General features: G+C 51.3%; 5 protein-coding genes across 5 annotated transcripts; 4 read left to right on the forward strand and 1 right to left on the reverse strand.

The window, feature by feature from the left end:
* Positions 1–124: 124 nt before the first annotated feature.
* CI109_107193 (uncharacterized protein) lies at positions 125–2167 on the forward strand (the record flags this gene model as incomplete). Its single annotated transcript, XM_032003650.1, has 4 exons — positions 125–385; positions 502–606; positions 756–854; positions 929–2167. The coding sequence occupies 4 exons, from the start codon at positions 125–127 to the stop codon at positions 2165–2167; spliced, it is 1704 nt and encodes a 567-aa protein (XP_031862063.1).
* Positions 2168–2327: 160 nt separating this feature from the next.
* On the reverse strand, positions 2328–3144 carry CI109_107194 (uncharacterized protein; the record flags this gene model as incomplete). The annotated part of the gene is made up of 4 exons (XM_032003651.2): positions 2328–2394; positions 2493–2591; positions 2720–3058; positions 3104–3144. The coding sequence occupies 4 exons, from the start codon at positions 3142–3144 to the stop codon at positions 2328–2330; spliced, it is 546 nt and encodes a 181-aa protein (XP_031862064.2).
* Positions 3145–3680: 536 nt separating this feature from the next.
* Positions 3681–4805, forward strand: CI109_107195 (uncharacterized protein; the record flags this gene model as incomplete). Its single annotated transcript, XM_032003652.1, has 4 exons — positions 3681–3935; positions 4028–4561; positions 4625–4687; positions 4749–4805. The coding sequence occupies 4 exons, from the start codon at positions 3681–3683 to the stop codon at positions 4803–4805; spliced, it is 909 nt and encodes a 302-aa protein (XP_031862065.1).
* Positions 4806–6325: 1520 nt separating this feature from the next.
* CI109_107196 (uncharacterized protein) lies at positions 6326–7903 on the forward strand (the record flags this gene model as incomplete). The annotated part of the gene is made up of 4 exons (XM_032003653.2): positions 6326–6617; positions 6784–7280; positions 7340–7478; positions 7548–7903. The coding sequence occupies 4 exons, from the start codon at positions 6326–6328 to the stop codon at positions 7901–7903; spliced, it is 1284 nt and encodes a 427-aa protein (XP_031862066.2).
* Positions 7904–8822: 919 nt separating this feature from the next.
* Positions 8823–12665, forward strand: CI109_107197 (uncharacterized protein; the record flags this gene model as incomplete). Its single annotated transcript, XM_065967979.1, has 9 exons — positions 8823–8849; positions 8908–10082; positions 10181–10604; positions 10651–10995; positions 11051–11399; positions 11453–11565; positions 11613–12020; positions 12075–12545; positions 12615–12665. 9 exons carry the CDS (start codon positions 8823–8825, stop codon positions 12663–12665), a joined length of 3363 nt encoding a protein of 1120 aa, XP_065824051.1.
* Between the last annotated feature and the right edge of the window lie 191 nt (positions 12666–12856).

Genomic DNA, 12856 nt, shown 5'->3' on the forward strand with positions numbered 1-12856 from the left:
TGTCCTCCTGATCATCAACAAATGACTACTATTTCGTTCCTCATTCCACACTCTGCAGCCTCATTCGACCCATCCCTCTCCAACTCCCCCTCGCCATACCTTCTACCCTATCACCTCCCGCACGATGAACCCACCACCCCGTGTCAGACGGTATGTAGACAATATCGCAGTCCGATATCCTTCCTTCTACCCAGACAACGGCGGACCAGGCTGGTATCCGGAGCTTCAGTATCCTACGCAGACCCGTCTTGATGTGCGATACAATAACGTGCTAGGGCGAGAGGTGTACATCCAGTTGAATGCGGTGTTCTTCACAGGTCTAAGGAAGGACATGAACGAGGGGGATGTTCTTGACGTGCTTGCCACCTTGGGAGTGGCTAACGGGGTGAGTCGATGAGCTTTCTAAACTGGCACCTCGTCCGGATTTTATTCGAGTACAAGTGGATTGTGCCATGATACTAGAGGCGAAGCTGAGTATGTTCGCCTTCGCCTTCGTTACAGGCCAAGTTCACGCTCCTTCTGTCTAATAGAAGACAGCCAGATTACAGAATCGCAATCATCGAGTTCCCAACAGCTCGTCAAGCTGAAGATGCGATCGTCAGATCTGTGAGCGATTTCTTTCCCTCCACTCAGAACATCATATACCTCAATAACTCTCGACCTTGCGCCCATCCCTTCCAAGCTGCTCGTCCCGAGGACTGCCACCGTGCTTTCTTGTCGTTGGTGCTGAAGTCGTTACGTTTCCTCCCTGACAGAGCGAGAATCGAGCTGTCTTTCGCTCGCGAGAGTTCCGAGCTCGATACTCTGAGATCAACGGCAACGGTCCTTGTCAAGGTAGTCTTCGAGATATCCTCGTGAGCGTGTCCTACTCCTTACTTTACACCTGGCGAGAATTAGACACTGATATTGATGGTCGTTTTTCGTGCAGCTCGTCCGAGAAGAATTTGCTTTGACGCCACTTCACATTCCAACCAGTCTCAGTGTCAATCATCTTTCTCCCCGCCATCGCCAAGCACCACCTTCTCTACCATCCCCTCCACCCTCCGCGCCGCCATGGAATGCTGTTGGATTTGCTCGCGATTCGTTTCAAAAGAAACGCAAATCACTCAATGTTGAACCCGAACCTACTCTTCGACGTAGGAAACGTCGACATACCTTGACTGACGAGGCGGACGAAGAAGAGGACATCTCGGATCTACCTCCCATCTATCGGACCGATAATACAATCTCAAAGTCGACCTCCAGTTCCGCCTCAAGATCCAAGTCAACTTTGGACGACACGATCGCTTCGCGCATGAGACGACCTAGAGATCGTGGTGTCGGTCAATCTTCACGAGAAAGCAATGATCACCCTGCTCGTGGGAAAGTGAGGTCGAGTCAAGGGGGAAAATCCTCCATCTCCACTGGGCATCATCGTCATCGCAAAAGGTCGAGGAAGGAATCTCCCGCTGCCCAATCCTCTGAGAACAAATCGGTAGATCATCGATCAGGTCTTCAAGATCCCCCAGGCGAAGAGCTTGGCGATGCTCTTCTCTCGCGGATCGGGGAGAGGGCGAGACACGATCCATCATCCATTGCTTCCCGCCAGGACAACAATGAAGGTCTCCCGACACAGAATCAAGCTTCTTCTTCGACCGTCAATGACAAACCACCTCTTACCCCTGTATCACCAGATTTAACCCCTGATACTCCCCCTTTACCAAGTCCATTTTCGACAAAAATCCTTGAGCAGTTCGCGCGACATTTCTGTACCGATAATGTCAGACCTTATAAAGAACCGCGCTTTGTCAGTATATCTGCCAATCTTGACAAGATTGTAATCAGTTCTACTTCGAATCCCTCTTCGTGTCGCCCTGGAGCGAGTACAGCGAAGGACGAAGAAGGCGATGCTTCGATGATCGACCAGGCGTATTGTACGATTGCTATTGATGATATGACGAGTGACCAAACGAATATCCTAGGTCTGAAGAAGGTATGGATGTTGAGTGGACGGGCTGGGGAACTGTGGGCAGCAAGAGGAGGAAGGTTAGAGTGGGAGGCTTCGACTGAGAGTCAGCAGGAGGTGGAGAAGGTGTTGAAGATAGAAGAGGGAGCACCTTCAGACGATCTCGACGAGGTCAATATCGTGCTTGGTGATTGTAACAAAGTCATTGCCAAGAACGAGTGATCGACGAGATTACCATGTATCATAGACCGCCTCGAGTTCGTCGTTTCGTGTAAATTAGCATTCGTGTCCGACTCCACAAACCTGTAACATGCCGTCACTCATACACATGCATCATGTTGATAAATGCTTTCTTCTCAAATCCTCCTTCTATGACCATACTCTACCCTAAGAAGTTGAATGCGAAAAGATGAAGGACGACAGAGGCTGCGCAGAAATCGGCGAACGCTCTGCGGGAGGGGAAGATGGGTGCGCAACAACGATGAAGGGCAAGGCGAGACGACGTGAATCAGCATTTCAACCAGCTGTTGACGTACAAGCTACGCACCTTTCTTGCGAGACCTGCTTGAATTCCCCATCTCGACCTGGAGCGACCTGCGCTCTGAGTCCTGCGAGGAGAACGAACTGACCAACGGTAGAGCCGAAGCTACGGGCAGAGAAGAAGTACGATCAGTATCCATTCTGACACTGGATCTGACTCTTCCTCCCCTCGGTGTAGAGCACGAAGAGCTCCTTCCTCTCGCTCTCACTCCCGATGAGACACGTTCAACTCACCCTCCGGCAAAGGCATAGAACGGGTACGAGGTGATCAACACCCTATAAGCGAATTGCAACACCCCCGAAACGAATATGAACAACAAGAACGCATCGATGAGCTTGACCCGCGCAGGAGTTGTCGTTTGATAATTGTCGACGAGGGAATGAAAGGATGATTCGAGCGCTGCGGAGGGTTGGGCGGTGGTCGTGGTGGTGGTGGTGGTTGTGCGAGAAGAGGAAGATGAAGAGACGGGAACGGATTTTGTTGATGCGGACATTGTGATGGTTTCTACCCTTTTGTTGATCTGCTTGATATGTGAGACTGTTGGTTGATGTATGTTACCAGGTTGAACACAGCTGCGATGTTGCTATGCTGATGCTGCTCGACGTGCATCGACTTACCAACTCCTCGACACGACACGTGGAGGACAACGGTCGGTCATTCAATTCATGTCCGAAGCAATCCTATATATCCTCATCCCACATTTGATCTGTCTTCTCGGTGGTAATCTCCGATCTTACGTCATCGGCATCGTACTCGGTTTGAACCTCGAACTCGGCAAACGATTACTTTTACTGTTCGGCGGTTAATTCAACAGAGATTACGATTGCGAAACGGCTCGTATCTATTTTGACCAATGACCGAGGACTTTTGAGAACATTACCTAGTTGGACAGGCGCTGTCGATGCGACTGAGTGCGGGTGGCCGTACCGTTTTGTGAGCGCGGCGACTACGACTCGTGATCGTCCTGTGAGTGAGTATGTATGCGTGCCGAAAAGACGATGATGCGTTGTAGGGTGATCGATGTCGGATTCTGAAAGATATATAAAGGCATGTGGATGGGTCGGTGGTGAAAGTATCTCTTGAGATCACTCACAACATATACTCAACATTTCAACCCAACTTCAACACTTAGCCCAATTACTATTGCTTTCTCACACTCACACTCACACTCACACTCACGTTACCAGACACAACATGCTTCCAACACAACTCAACAATCACCACCACCACTTCGGTTGGGGATGGCACGGTCCTTCACCTAATGTCGCCCCTGGGGTAGGTGCGGCAGCCGAATCTGCTGCTGCTGCTGCAGCCGCTGCCGCAACTTCTGGAGGAGGTGGGATGCACCCACCGGGGGGTATGGGATATCAACATCATTATTGGGATGGATATGGACGAGGATACAGAAGAGGAAGAGGTGGTCGACCATTCTTCCGACGATTCGTCTGGGTGAGTACCGTTCCTCTGTCCTATGTTACCGAGTTCGATCGTCATGTGATTCGTAGGCGCACATCCAACTGATCCTTTTTGCGTCCTCATAGTTGGGTATCGGTTTTATGGGCGCCTCATGGTGGTATCACCACAAACAACACAAGCGCGAAGAATTAGAACGATACATCACCGACCCTTCTTCGTTCAACAGATGGTGTGATCGAAAGCAGCTTCCTGCTGCCCAGCCTGCTGCACCTGCCGCGGTCCCCGTCGACTTCACTTCAACACCAGCTGACTCCGCTGTCCCCACCAATGGCTATCCGACCACTTCCACTCCGTCTTCATCCGGATGGAACGACGAAAGATGGAATAGGAAGTGGGGATGGAGAGCATGTCAAGAGAAGAAGGACGAGCAGCGTCTTCGTGATGAGGCAAGACGACTTTCCCAACAAGTCGTGCCTGCTACAACTAGTCCTGCTATGGCATCTACTGCTCCTGCTGTTGCTCCGACTGCCAATGCGGAATTGAAGAAGACTGAAGGAAACGAACGTGATGAGATGACAAAGCTCCGAGAGGCGGTGGAGAAGCTATGGGAGGAGAGGAAGCAGACCGCTTTGGAAGAGCAAGATAAGGCAAAGGAGAAGGTGAGTCAAAGCGGAAGCTCGTCATGAGGAATGAACATCGCTGACATACGAACTTGCTATTAGGCAAGGGAATTCGCTCGTGACAAACTCGAGAAGTTGAGCGTAGCACTAGAAACTCTCCGAGAGGTGAGTGTGGAAGGACTACTAGTGTGACTCATCTGTGCTGACAAAGCGCGATCATCATTAGTCCCTCAAGCAGGATGGAAAGAACGAACCCAAGGTCGATGAGAAGAAGTGGGTCTGATCGACGAGTATTGTAGAGCAGAGTTCATTTGGCTTGAGAAGGCGAAAGACGATCGGTAGCTACTGTAATGGAGGATGAGCGTTGTTCTGTAGCATGTAGAAGCAGTCTGTAGAGATCCGCATGTAAAGCTTCGTACTGGATGAGTAGACGCTACTGGTTCCAGCTCCTCCAGTCTCCGTGGAAGAGCGTATCAGTCCACAGGATAAGGTGTAACGGCAGTCCCCTATATCACGGACACCCCTATTTATCGGACACACCAGCCAAATTTGATCCCGTCGAAATCTCAGACGCATGCAGTGCACACATTTTGCATCCAAAAAGAATATGAAGTGGATATCTGTCATCCTGGCGCACACAAGATGTCACCTGGTGGTCAATTTTGTCCTGAATTCCCCCTGCTTATCTTCACTGTCCGACGTATAGGGGAGTTCGACATATAGGGGATTGACATTAGCAAGTTCAACTCTCGGTGGAAAGTGGCACTGCCTATTTTATTTTATTTTATGAAGTGCGGGGATTTGCCACCGACGGATTTCTTTTTCCATTCTCACCCCCATCCACGTCCAACTTGATAATCTCACCTTCTACAAGCATGAAGACTTGCACACATGCGACAGCACGCTTCGACTTGGCGTTGCCAGATTGTCGCAAGCATACATAATATGCATCGTAATCAGTATTTCCGCGCCATGTGATTCACATCTTTCGGCCTGGATGCTTCTTGGTACAGGTACGATACCAGTACCACATGCAAGTTGCGCTGCGGGTGACAAAAGAAAGGAGTAAGACAGACCTACGTACCTGGAAAGGTGGCTTGATGAACTGTCAAAACCTAGACTCTGTCGAAAGTTGAATGACGAATGAGAGCACAATTGTTCGCTGTTGTGTATTGGGGTTAACTTACATAATCTATTTGAGCTTGAAAGAGTCTTGGCACTTATTGCTCTGGTTGACGTACGACTACTATGGCTTTGCATTGATACATGTATTATCTTTTATCTCTTGTGGATTTGTGGGCGAAATTGTTTTGTACACACGAGAACAGTTTCAACGAGTGTTGGATATTTTTACTGCAAAAGTACAGATCCAATAGTGACCCTTTCCACGCCAAGCCAGGGTCCTGACCCCCTATCAACTATTATGATTCAATCTTTACATAAACAATCAGCTCGTTCTTTGGATACATATTCCTTACCACCTTTGAGCCATATCGACTGATCTTTTCTTGCTTATTGCTGCCGGAACTCTACCAGGCTACCATGCGGCAACATCACCCCCAGGAAGAAACAGGAAACAAAGGGGGAAAACATGGGACCAAAAAAAAAACAAGCTTCATCGCTGGTTCTCCGCTACTCAAGTTTCGCTCGTCACACGTCATTCTTCACCACGATTCACCTATACCATTGTCCTAATAATAGCTTGACTCGCGACGTACGACATCAGCGCTCTTTCGACTTACATCTCATAATCCGCTCTTTTCTCCAGGATGGGGCCATCCCCGTTTTGCAGAAAAAGTAGCAATGTGGACGGCAAACGCTATTATGACTGACAAGATCCCTCCGCCCCTCTCTGCTAATTCTACTACCGATATACCACGACTGCGCCCAAATCATTTGCCCCCAATTCGATATGTGTTCCAGACAAGCTTAGACTTCATGGGAAAGCAATCGGTCGAGGAGAAAGACGCCCCCGTCATCCCCTTCCTCACACCCATTCTCGTTCCGCTTCATTCAAACAGAGATGAAGAGAATTTGGTGATGGAGTGGTCACTTGGGTCTGCTTCCCTCTCTTCTTGTGATGTGAGGATGCACCGTATGAATCATGCTGCGCAGATATTGAATGACAGACATTCTTGTCGAAAGTGCGGAACAGGATCGTTCTAAAAGATATAAAGGACGTCTTTTCTGAGCGCCGAACATCTCGTCTCTTCATCGCAATCCTATCACACCTATCACATATATCCACAATAACATTGTAGCTTGTCACTCGACATCTAAACTCACCAAGTTCTTGTGGCTTGTCCATTTTTATTGTCATTCGACAATGTCGTTCAAGATCACTTACGCCCTCGCCTCCACCGCCACCTCCTCCTTCCTAAACTCCACCTCGACCTCCTCGACCTCGCTCACCTCCTATTCCGCCTCCTTCCTCCCCCATCACCTGTTCAGGTGCGAGTCGTCACACGATCCCGACTACCCACACACCCCAGTGTGGACTCCAGAGTACATGCTGGTCCCATACTCGCATCATGAGGTCGTAGACGAGTACTGCTGCTGGTGTTTTAAAGAGGTGTATGAGTTGGTGTGCAAAATTCGGGATGGGCAGAGATGTGCTCCCCCTACCGGTGGCCATCGGGATCGACACAGACCTGACACCAATCCAGAGACTAGCACTGTGTTCCTTGGGGGTCTGAAGGCGGGCATCAAGGAGGAGGAGGTTTTGATGTTGGTGGTGTTGTTTGGGCCCATCACCTCGGTAAGCGACCTCTTCTATCTCGTGTTGGACCAATGCAGTACCTGACAGATCGACAATAGTTCAACATCACACTAGAACAAGGGACAGCGTTCATCACGTTCCGTTACAAATGGGATGCCCGAAGGGCCATCGACTCCCTCCAGGCTCTCAAGGTGTACGGGAGCGAGATCCGGACTAATTGGGCTGTGCCTCGTCGACGTAAGTTAGCGATTTTGCCATTTTTCCCAGTGGAGGAGAACTAAGCTTACGAAGAATCTTCCGCCGCAGCCCAACCTCAAATGAATGACACGCAAAGGGGGGATCATCTCAAGATGTCCCCTGCGCCACACGCGGTTGATCATAGGGTCGCCTTGTCCCCATCCCTCCCTCCGCCAGCGCCCACACAGACTCGCGAGCCTTGTTCCCGCTCGCCCCCCAAGTCCCCTGCCTCTATGCAGAGGCATATGCGGGCGACATGCCCCCCTGGCAGGACGTGGAGCGGCATCACCGGCCCTCCACCACCCTCGACGATAACCACGGACTGTTGGAATAACTGGATGCTTCCAACAACTGCAGGTCGAAGGGGTGACCAGCTGTACTCGGGTATCGCCTCAATCACTGGTAAAAGGTGGAGCGAGCAGTGATACGTCTGCATTTATAGTCTGAGTGTAACATAATAATAGTGATGGATGCATGCATCTAGTGCCACAAACCGTTTGCTCATCTTGTTGGACTGTAATGATGATAATAAAAGCGTGCTAGCGGAGTATGCCGCCGCTCTCGGGTCTGCCTCCATTTTACCCTGCAGACTGGACAGCTGCTCATTGCACATTGCTCATTGCTCGCTCAATCTATTCGCTCTGGTTTGACCACATCCACTTGCTACTTGTTCATTCTCGTACCAACATAGCATCATATACCATTCAGAATGACTCTTTCTCACACATAGGGTCACAGTCCGACACCGGAATCAACCACCAAAACCTTGTCGGGTCAGTTCATTCAACACCCGCTAACCAAATCAAACCTACACCGTTGTACCAATACCCGGTCATAACATAACCCCGGAGCAACGAGACCCATCCTTCCTTTCATGCATCTCTCGTCCTTCCCTTTCTCCTCAACGAGTACATCCACAGCATCATCAGCATCGTCGTTCCGGTGATTTTGTCTGGAGTGACAAGCAGGACGTTTGTCGATAGTTGTTGTGAGTTGCCCTTTTTGTCCACCCACCTACCGACCCGCGACACGAGTGGAGGTCTGTGTGTTTTCCATTTTATCCCATTCCGTGAAGCAACCACCTTCTCAAGTCGGACACCTTCCTTTCATAACACCAAAAGCTGACCCTTTCACCATTTTCGTTGCCTCTCGCCGTTGCAGATACTACGTACTTCTTCTTCTCAGTCGCTTCACTCGTCACTCAGCTTCATCACGCCAATTATTGTTGACGGACGGACGGAAGGAGACGGACCGGAGAGACGACACAAGTTCTACCACCTATTGCATCAAACGTAACTGCCAAGCTTTCTCGAAAGATCGGACGGATCCCATTGCAGAAACAGGATGCAAGCGGGTCCACGGATGGTCATTGTGAGTTCGCTGTTCCGCTCCAGTCGCTCCGCACTGACATGCTCACCCACCCGCCCAGCCGACCAACCCTCACCTACAGCATCCTGGGATTCATCAGTCTATGGGCAGTCCAGCTCAACAACATCTGATCGACATGAACGGTAACTCTACGCGTGTGGGTGGCTACGACATTCAAAATATGAACGATGAGGCGAGGGCATATGTCGAACAACAACTTCGAATGCAGCAGCAGCAGCAACAACAACAACAACAGCAGCAACTACAGCAGCAGCAACCTCAAGGTCGAGACGCCAAGGTCACGGCACAACGAGCCCTCGGAGTCGTTGCTCAACCTCAGCAAAACGCTCAACATATGATGCAATCGCAGAACCAAGTCATCCGCCAGGTAGAAACGCAGAACGGCACCGTCTTCATCGATGCTCAAGGTCGACAAGTCATGACTCCATTCGGATGGCAGCAAGGCAACGATCCCAGACAGACTCCTAACGGAACTCTCAATCACACCCAACTGCAAGCGGCGTATCAGCAGCAGCAACACGTCGCTCAGCTTCAACTCCAACTGCAGCAACAGCGCCTCCAACAACAACAACAACAGCAGCAGCAGCAACAGCAACAACAACAAATGCTTCCACCTCAACAAGCACAGATGAATCATCTACTTCAACAACGGGGACCTCAGCCCCCATCCGTCCGACCACCCGCGGTCGGCCTTGCTCATCCTGGACAGAGTCCAGCAACACTTCAAGTACCTCCTCCACCTGTGTTGAAGCGAACCGCTAGTCAGGTCACTGCTTCTCGAAGCGTGTCTCCAATTCCTCCTCACCTGCGAAATGGTCAACCTACTGGTCCCCAAGCTATGCAAACTTCCAACACTACCGTGACATCAAACGGTAACACACCCGCTGGGCTGCCCATTGGTGTGGTCAACCTCGCTGCTCCTACCGCCCAACCGCATCCAGCACAATCTGGTATTCTGAGCCAGACGCCGAACGGTGGACAAGAAAAGATCGCGAGGATTCAGGCCTCGTCATTCAGTCGATCTACCAAGCTGTCCGCTGCAACTGATTTGCAGCGACACAAGGAGAGGACCGCTAGGCTACAGAGGAGGATAGAGAAGGCACAGGAAGCACTGGTCATTGCGCAGAAAGAAGAGGACGCCGCGGCGAAAAAGACAGACGAGCAAGAGACTCGGGAGGATCCCCAGGCGTCATTCAATTCCAAGCTCCTTGATTAGTGAGTGCAACTATTATGGTTGGAGCTGATGTTAGTCTTCATCGTGCGGGATACAATCAAGCAGCCGAGGCGTTGAAGAGAGAGACACGGTCTTCTAGTCTCTCAAGTCCCGAGGCGGGTGATAGCAAGACACACGAGCCTGCCAACGGATCTTCTACTGGGGATGCGACTCTGGTGGACGGGCACGATGTTTCCTTCGAGGATAAATCGATGGCTGGATCTCCGGAACAGAGGGTGTCTTCAATCAAAAGTTCAGTCCCGCTTGAAGACGGCAGTGGTAGTGGTGCTTCCGGGGCGGCGCCTGCTTCTCCCAAGGACCACACGACACCGGAAGACTCACTCTTCGGGCCGGAGACTACAGAGCCACCAGCTTCGCCTAAGAAGACTAGCCCGCCAACCCAGGAACAGAAAGTGAAGGAGGAAGACCGTACTTCAGACAAATCGCCTTCGGTGAAAAACTCACCCCAGGATGGGACATCGCCCATAGAGAGGACTCCTCGAGACTTGGGTGACCTGTACTTGGTACGTAGTAGCTTCTCGCTCATATACTCGGCTGACAGACCTTTAGTGGTGGACAATCTTCCAAGATACCCAACGGATGACGTCTCGTAAACGACTCACGAAGACTCACATACCGGCACCGAACACCGCTTTGACCACTGCTACGCTTCCCCCTTCTTCTGCAGTGGCCGCCCGGATCGCAGTTGCGGCTCCGGCTGCCGCTGTCCGTGCTGCATCGACCGACCTTCCACGAGGATCCACCGGGGCTGATCAGTCCCATAGCGACGATCCGCAGCTCACCGCACAATTGCAGCGTGCGGAGTCGATGCGTCAGGCTCAGCAAGCACACATCAATGCACAACAGGAGGCCATGCGTCGACCCATACTGCAGCGAGGCATCACTCAAGACGCCGTAAGTGACTTTGTGCCCCGAGACTTGAATCTGAGCTGACTCGATAAGCCCCTAGGCTGAGCCACGTCGGGCCGTCACCATTGATGGTCAGAACTACCTGGTAACGGAGGAAGAATTCCAAAGATTGTACGAGAACCAACAACAGCAACAGCAAGCTGCAATGGCACGACAACAGCAAGCTCAGCGTACGCTCCAAGCTCAACAGCAATATCAGCTACAGAATGGACCGATGCGAGTTCAGACACCCGGCGGAACTATCCGACAGATGCAGCCTCAGTTACAACAGAATTACGCGAATGATGGCTCGCCTGGTTTGAACCACACTCAGGCTATTAAGCGCGGTGCAGAGCAATCACCCACGGAGGCTCAAAGCAAAAAGGCGAAGTTAGCTGGTAAAGCGCCTAGTAAGTGGTTTGCGACTTGCAACAACAGCAAGGACGGGTCTGACACCTAGTAGCTCCAGACGATCATCAACGTCAAGCCCTTGAAATGGCTAGACCATTCATGCCAATGCCTCCAGGAGGTCCTCAAATGGCTGGCGCTTCGCCTTTCCAGCGCACCCCTTCTCAGGTGAGCAATAACAATCTGTGTTGGCATGTGGTCTAACTTCGATGCAGTCCCAGGAGACCTCGCGAACGCCGTCCGACGCTCAGATCCAGTATGCTCAAATGCAAGCGGCGTACGCCAAGCAGAAAGTTGATGCGCAAGTCAGTAACTCGCCTGCTGCATTCACCGGCGTGTCTCCTGCCCAGATGACGGCTCCTTCGCCAATGACTATGGCGTCCCCAGCCGTACATCATCCTGGTTACGATGTTGGTGTGAACGGACCGCCGGCCATGCAGCAGACCCCCAGTCAGAAGGGAAGAAAGGGCAAGCAGGTAGCCAGTCTCACGGTCGACACCGATGGGCTGAATGGAGATATCCCGGAGGCGACGCCTACTGGAGGCTCTGCTAAGCGTAAAGGTCCGGCTGCGAAAAAGCCCCCCAAGAGTGCAACTGAGAAACCCAAGGGGAAGGGCGCAAAGGTGAGTAGAGCGTTTCTCACGGATTATATAGGGGCTGATCAGTCCGTGCTACAGGGAGGGAAAGGCGGCAGGCCATCGACTGTCGAGTCACTGGGCAATCAAGATGGCTCACCTACTGCTCCGACCCCCGGGTATGCGATTGCACAAACACCGAACGACTCGAACTATGGTGGTCCGTCTGTTCCTGGATCGTCACAGTCGCAAATGTTCCCGCTACCGAACATCGAGACGCCGTTGAATCCCCAGAACTACCAACTGCAGACTCCTCAACCGCATCAGCAGTATCAGATTCCGGAGCCGCAATCGCAGCCTGACCAAGATGGCAACGACGGGCGAGGTCAAGAGCAAGCGCAACCTCAGCAGCCACCGCCACAACAGGCACAACCGCCTCCATCGGCTACTCAGCAGCAAGGCTTTGACAATCAGTTCAACTACGAAGTCCCGACGGACATCCTGAATTCGTTTGATTATGGGAACGAGGATTTCAATCTTGGTGGTGGGGACAACTTTAATCTCGATTTGTCGGTAAGTGGACATGATTTGGCGAGATGAAAGATGTACTCTTGCTGACTTGAGTCTCTTGCTCTTTCAAAGGAGTTCGACTTCGGGGGACAAGCTGATTACTCCGAAGAGTGGAACCAGTAAGCAGAAGGTTCTTGGAAGAAGGTTGTGGTGCGGTTGCGGGTTCGATCTTCTCCTTGTTCGTTTGTTCTTTCCTATCACTCTATTTGTTCTGTTATCTCGTTGTCTCGTTGGTTTTTCGTCTCGTTGTCAAACCCATCATCACAATTCATATACACCCTACCCAGCATCTTATGTCTATATTCATAAAACGA

This window comes from Kwoniella shandongensis, chromosome 14 (assembly GCF_008629635.2).
Source record: "Kwoniella shandongensis chromosome 14, complete sequence".
Taxonomy (NCBI): Eukaryota; Fungi; Basidiomycota; class Tremellomycetes; order Tremellales; family Cryptococcaceae; genus Kwoniella; species Kwoniella shandongensis.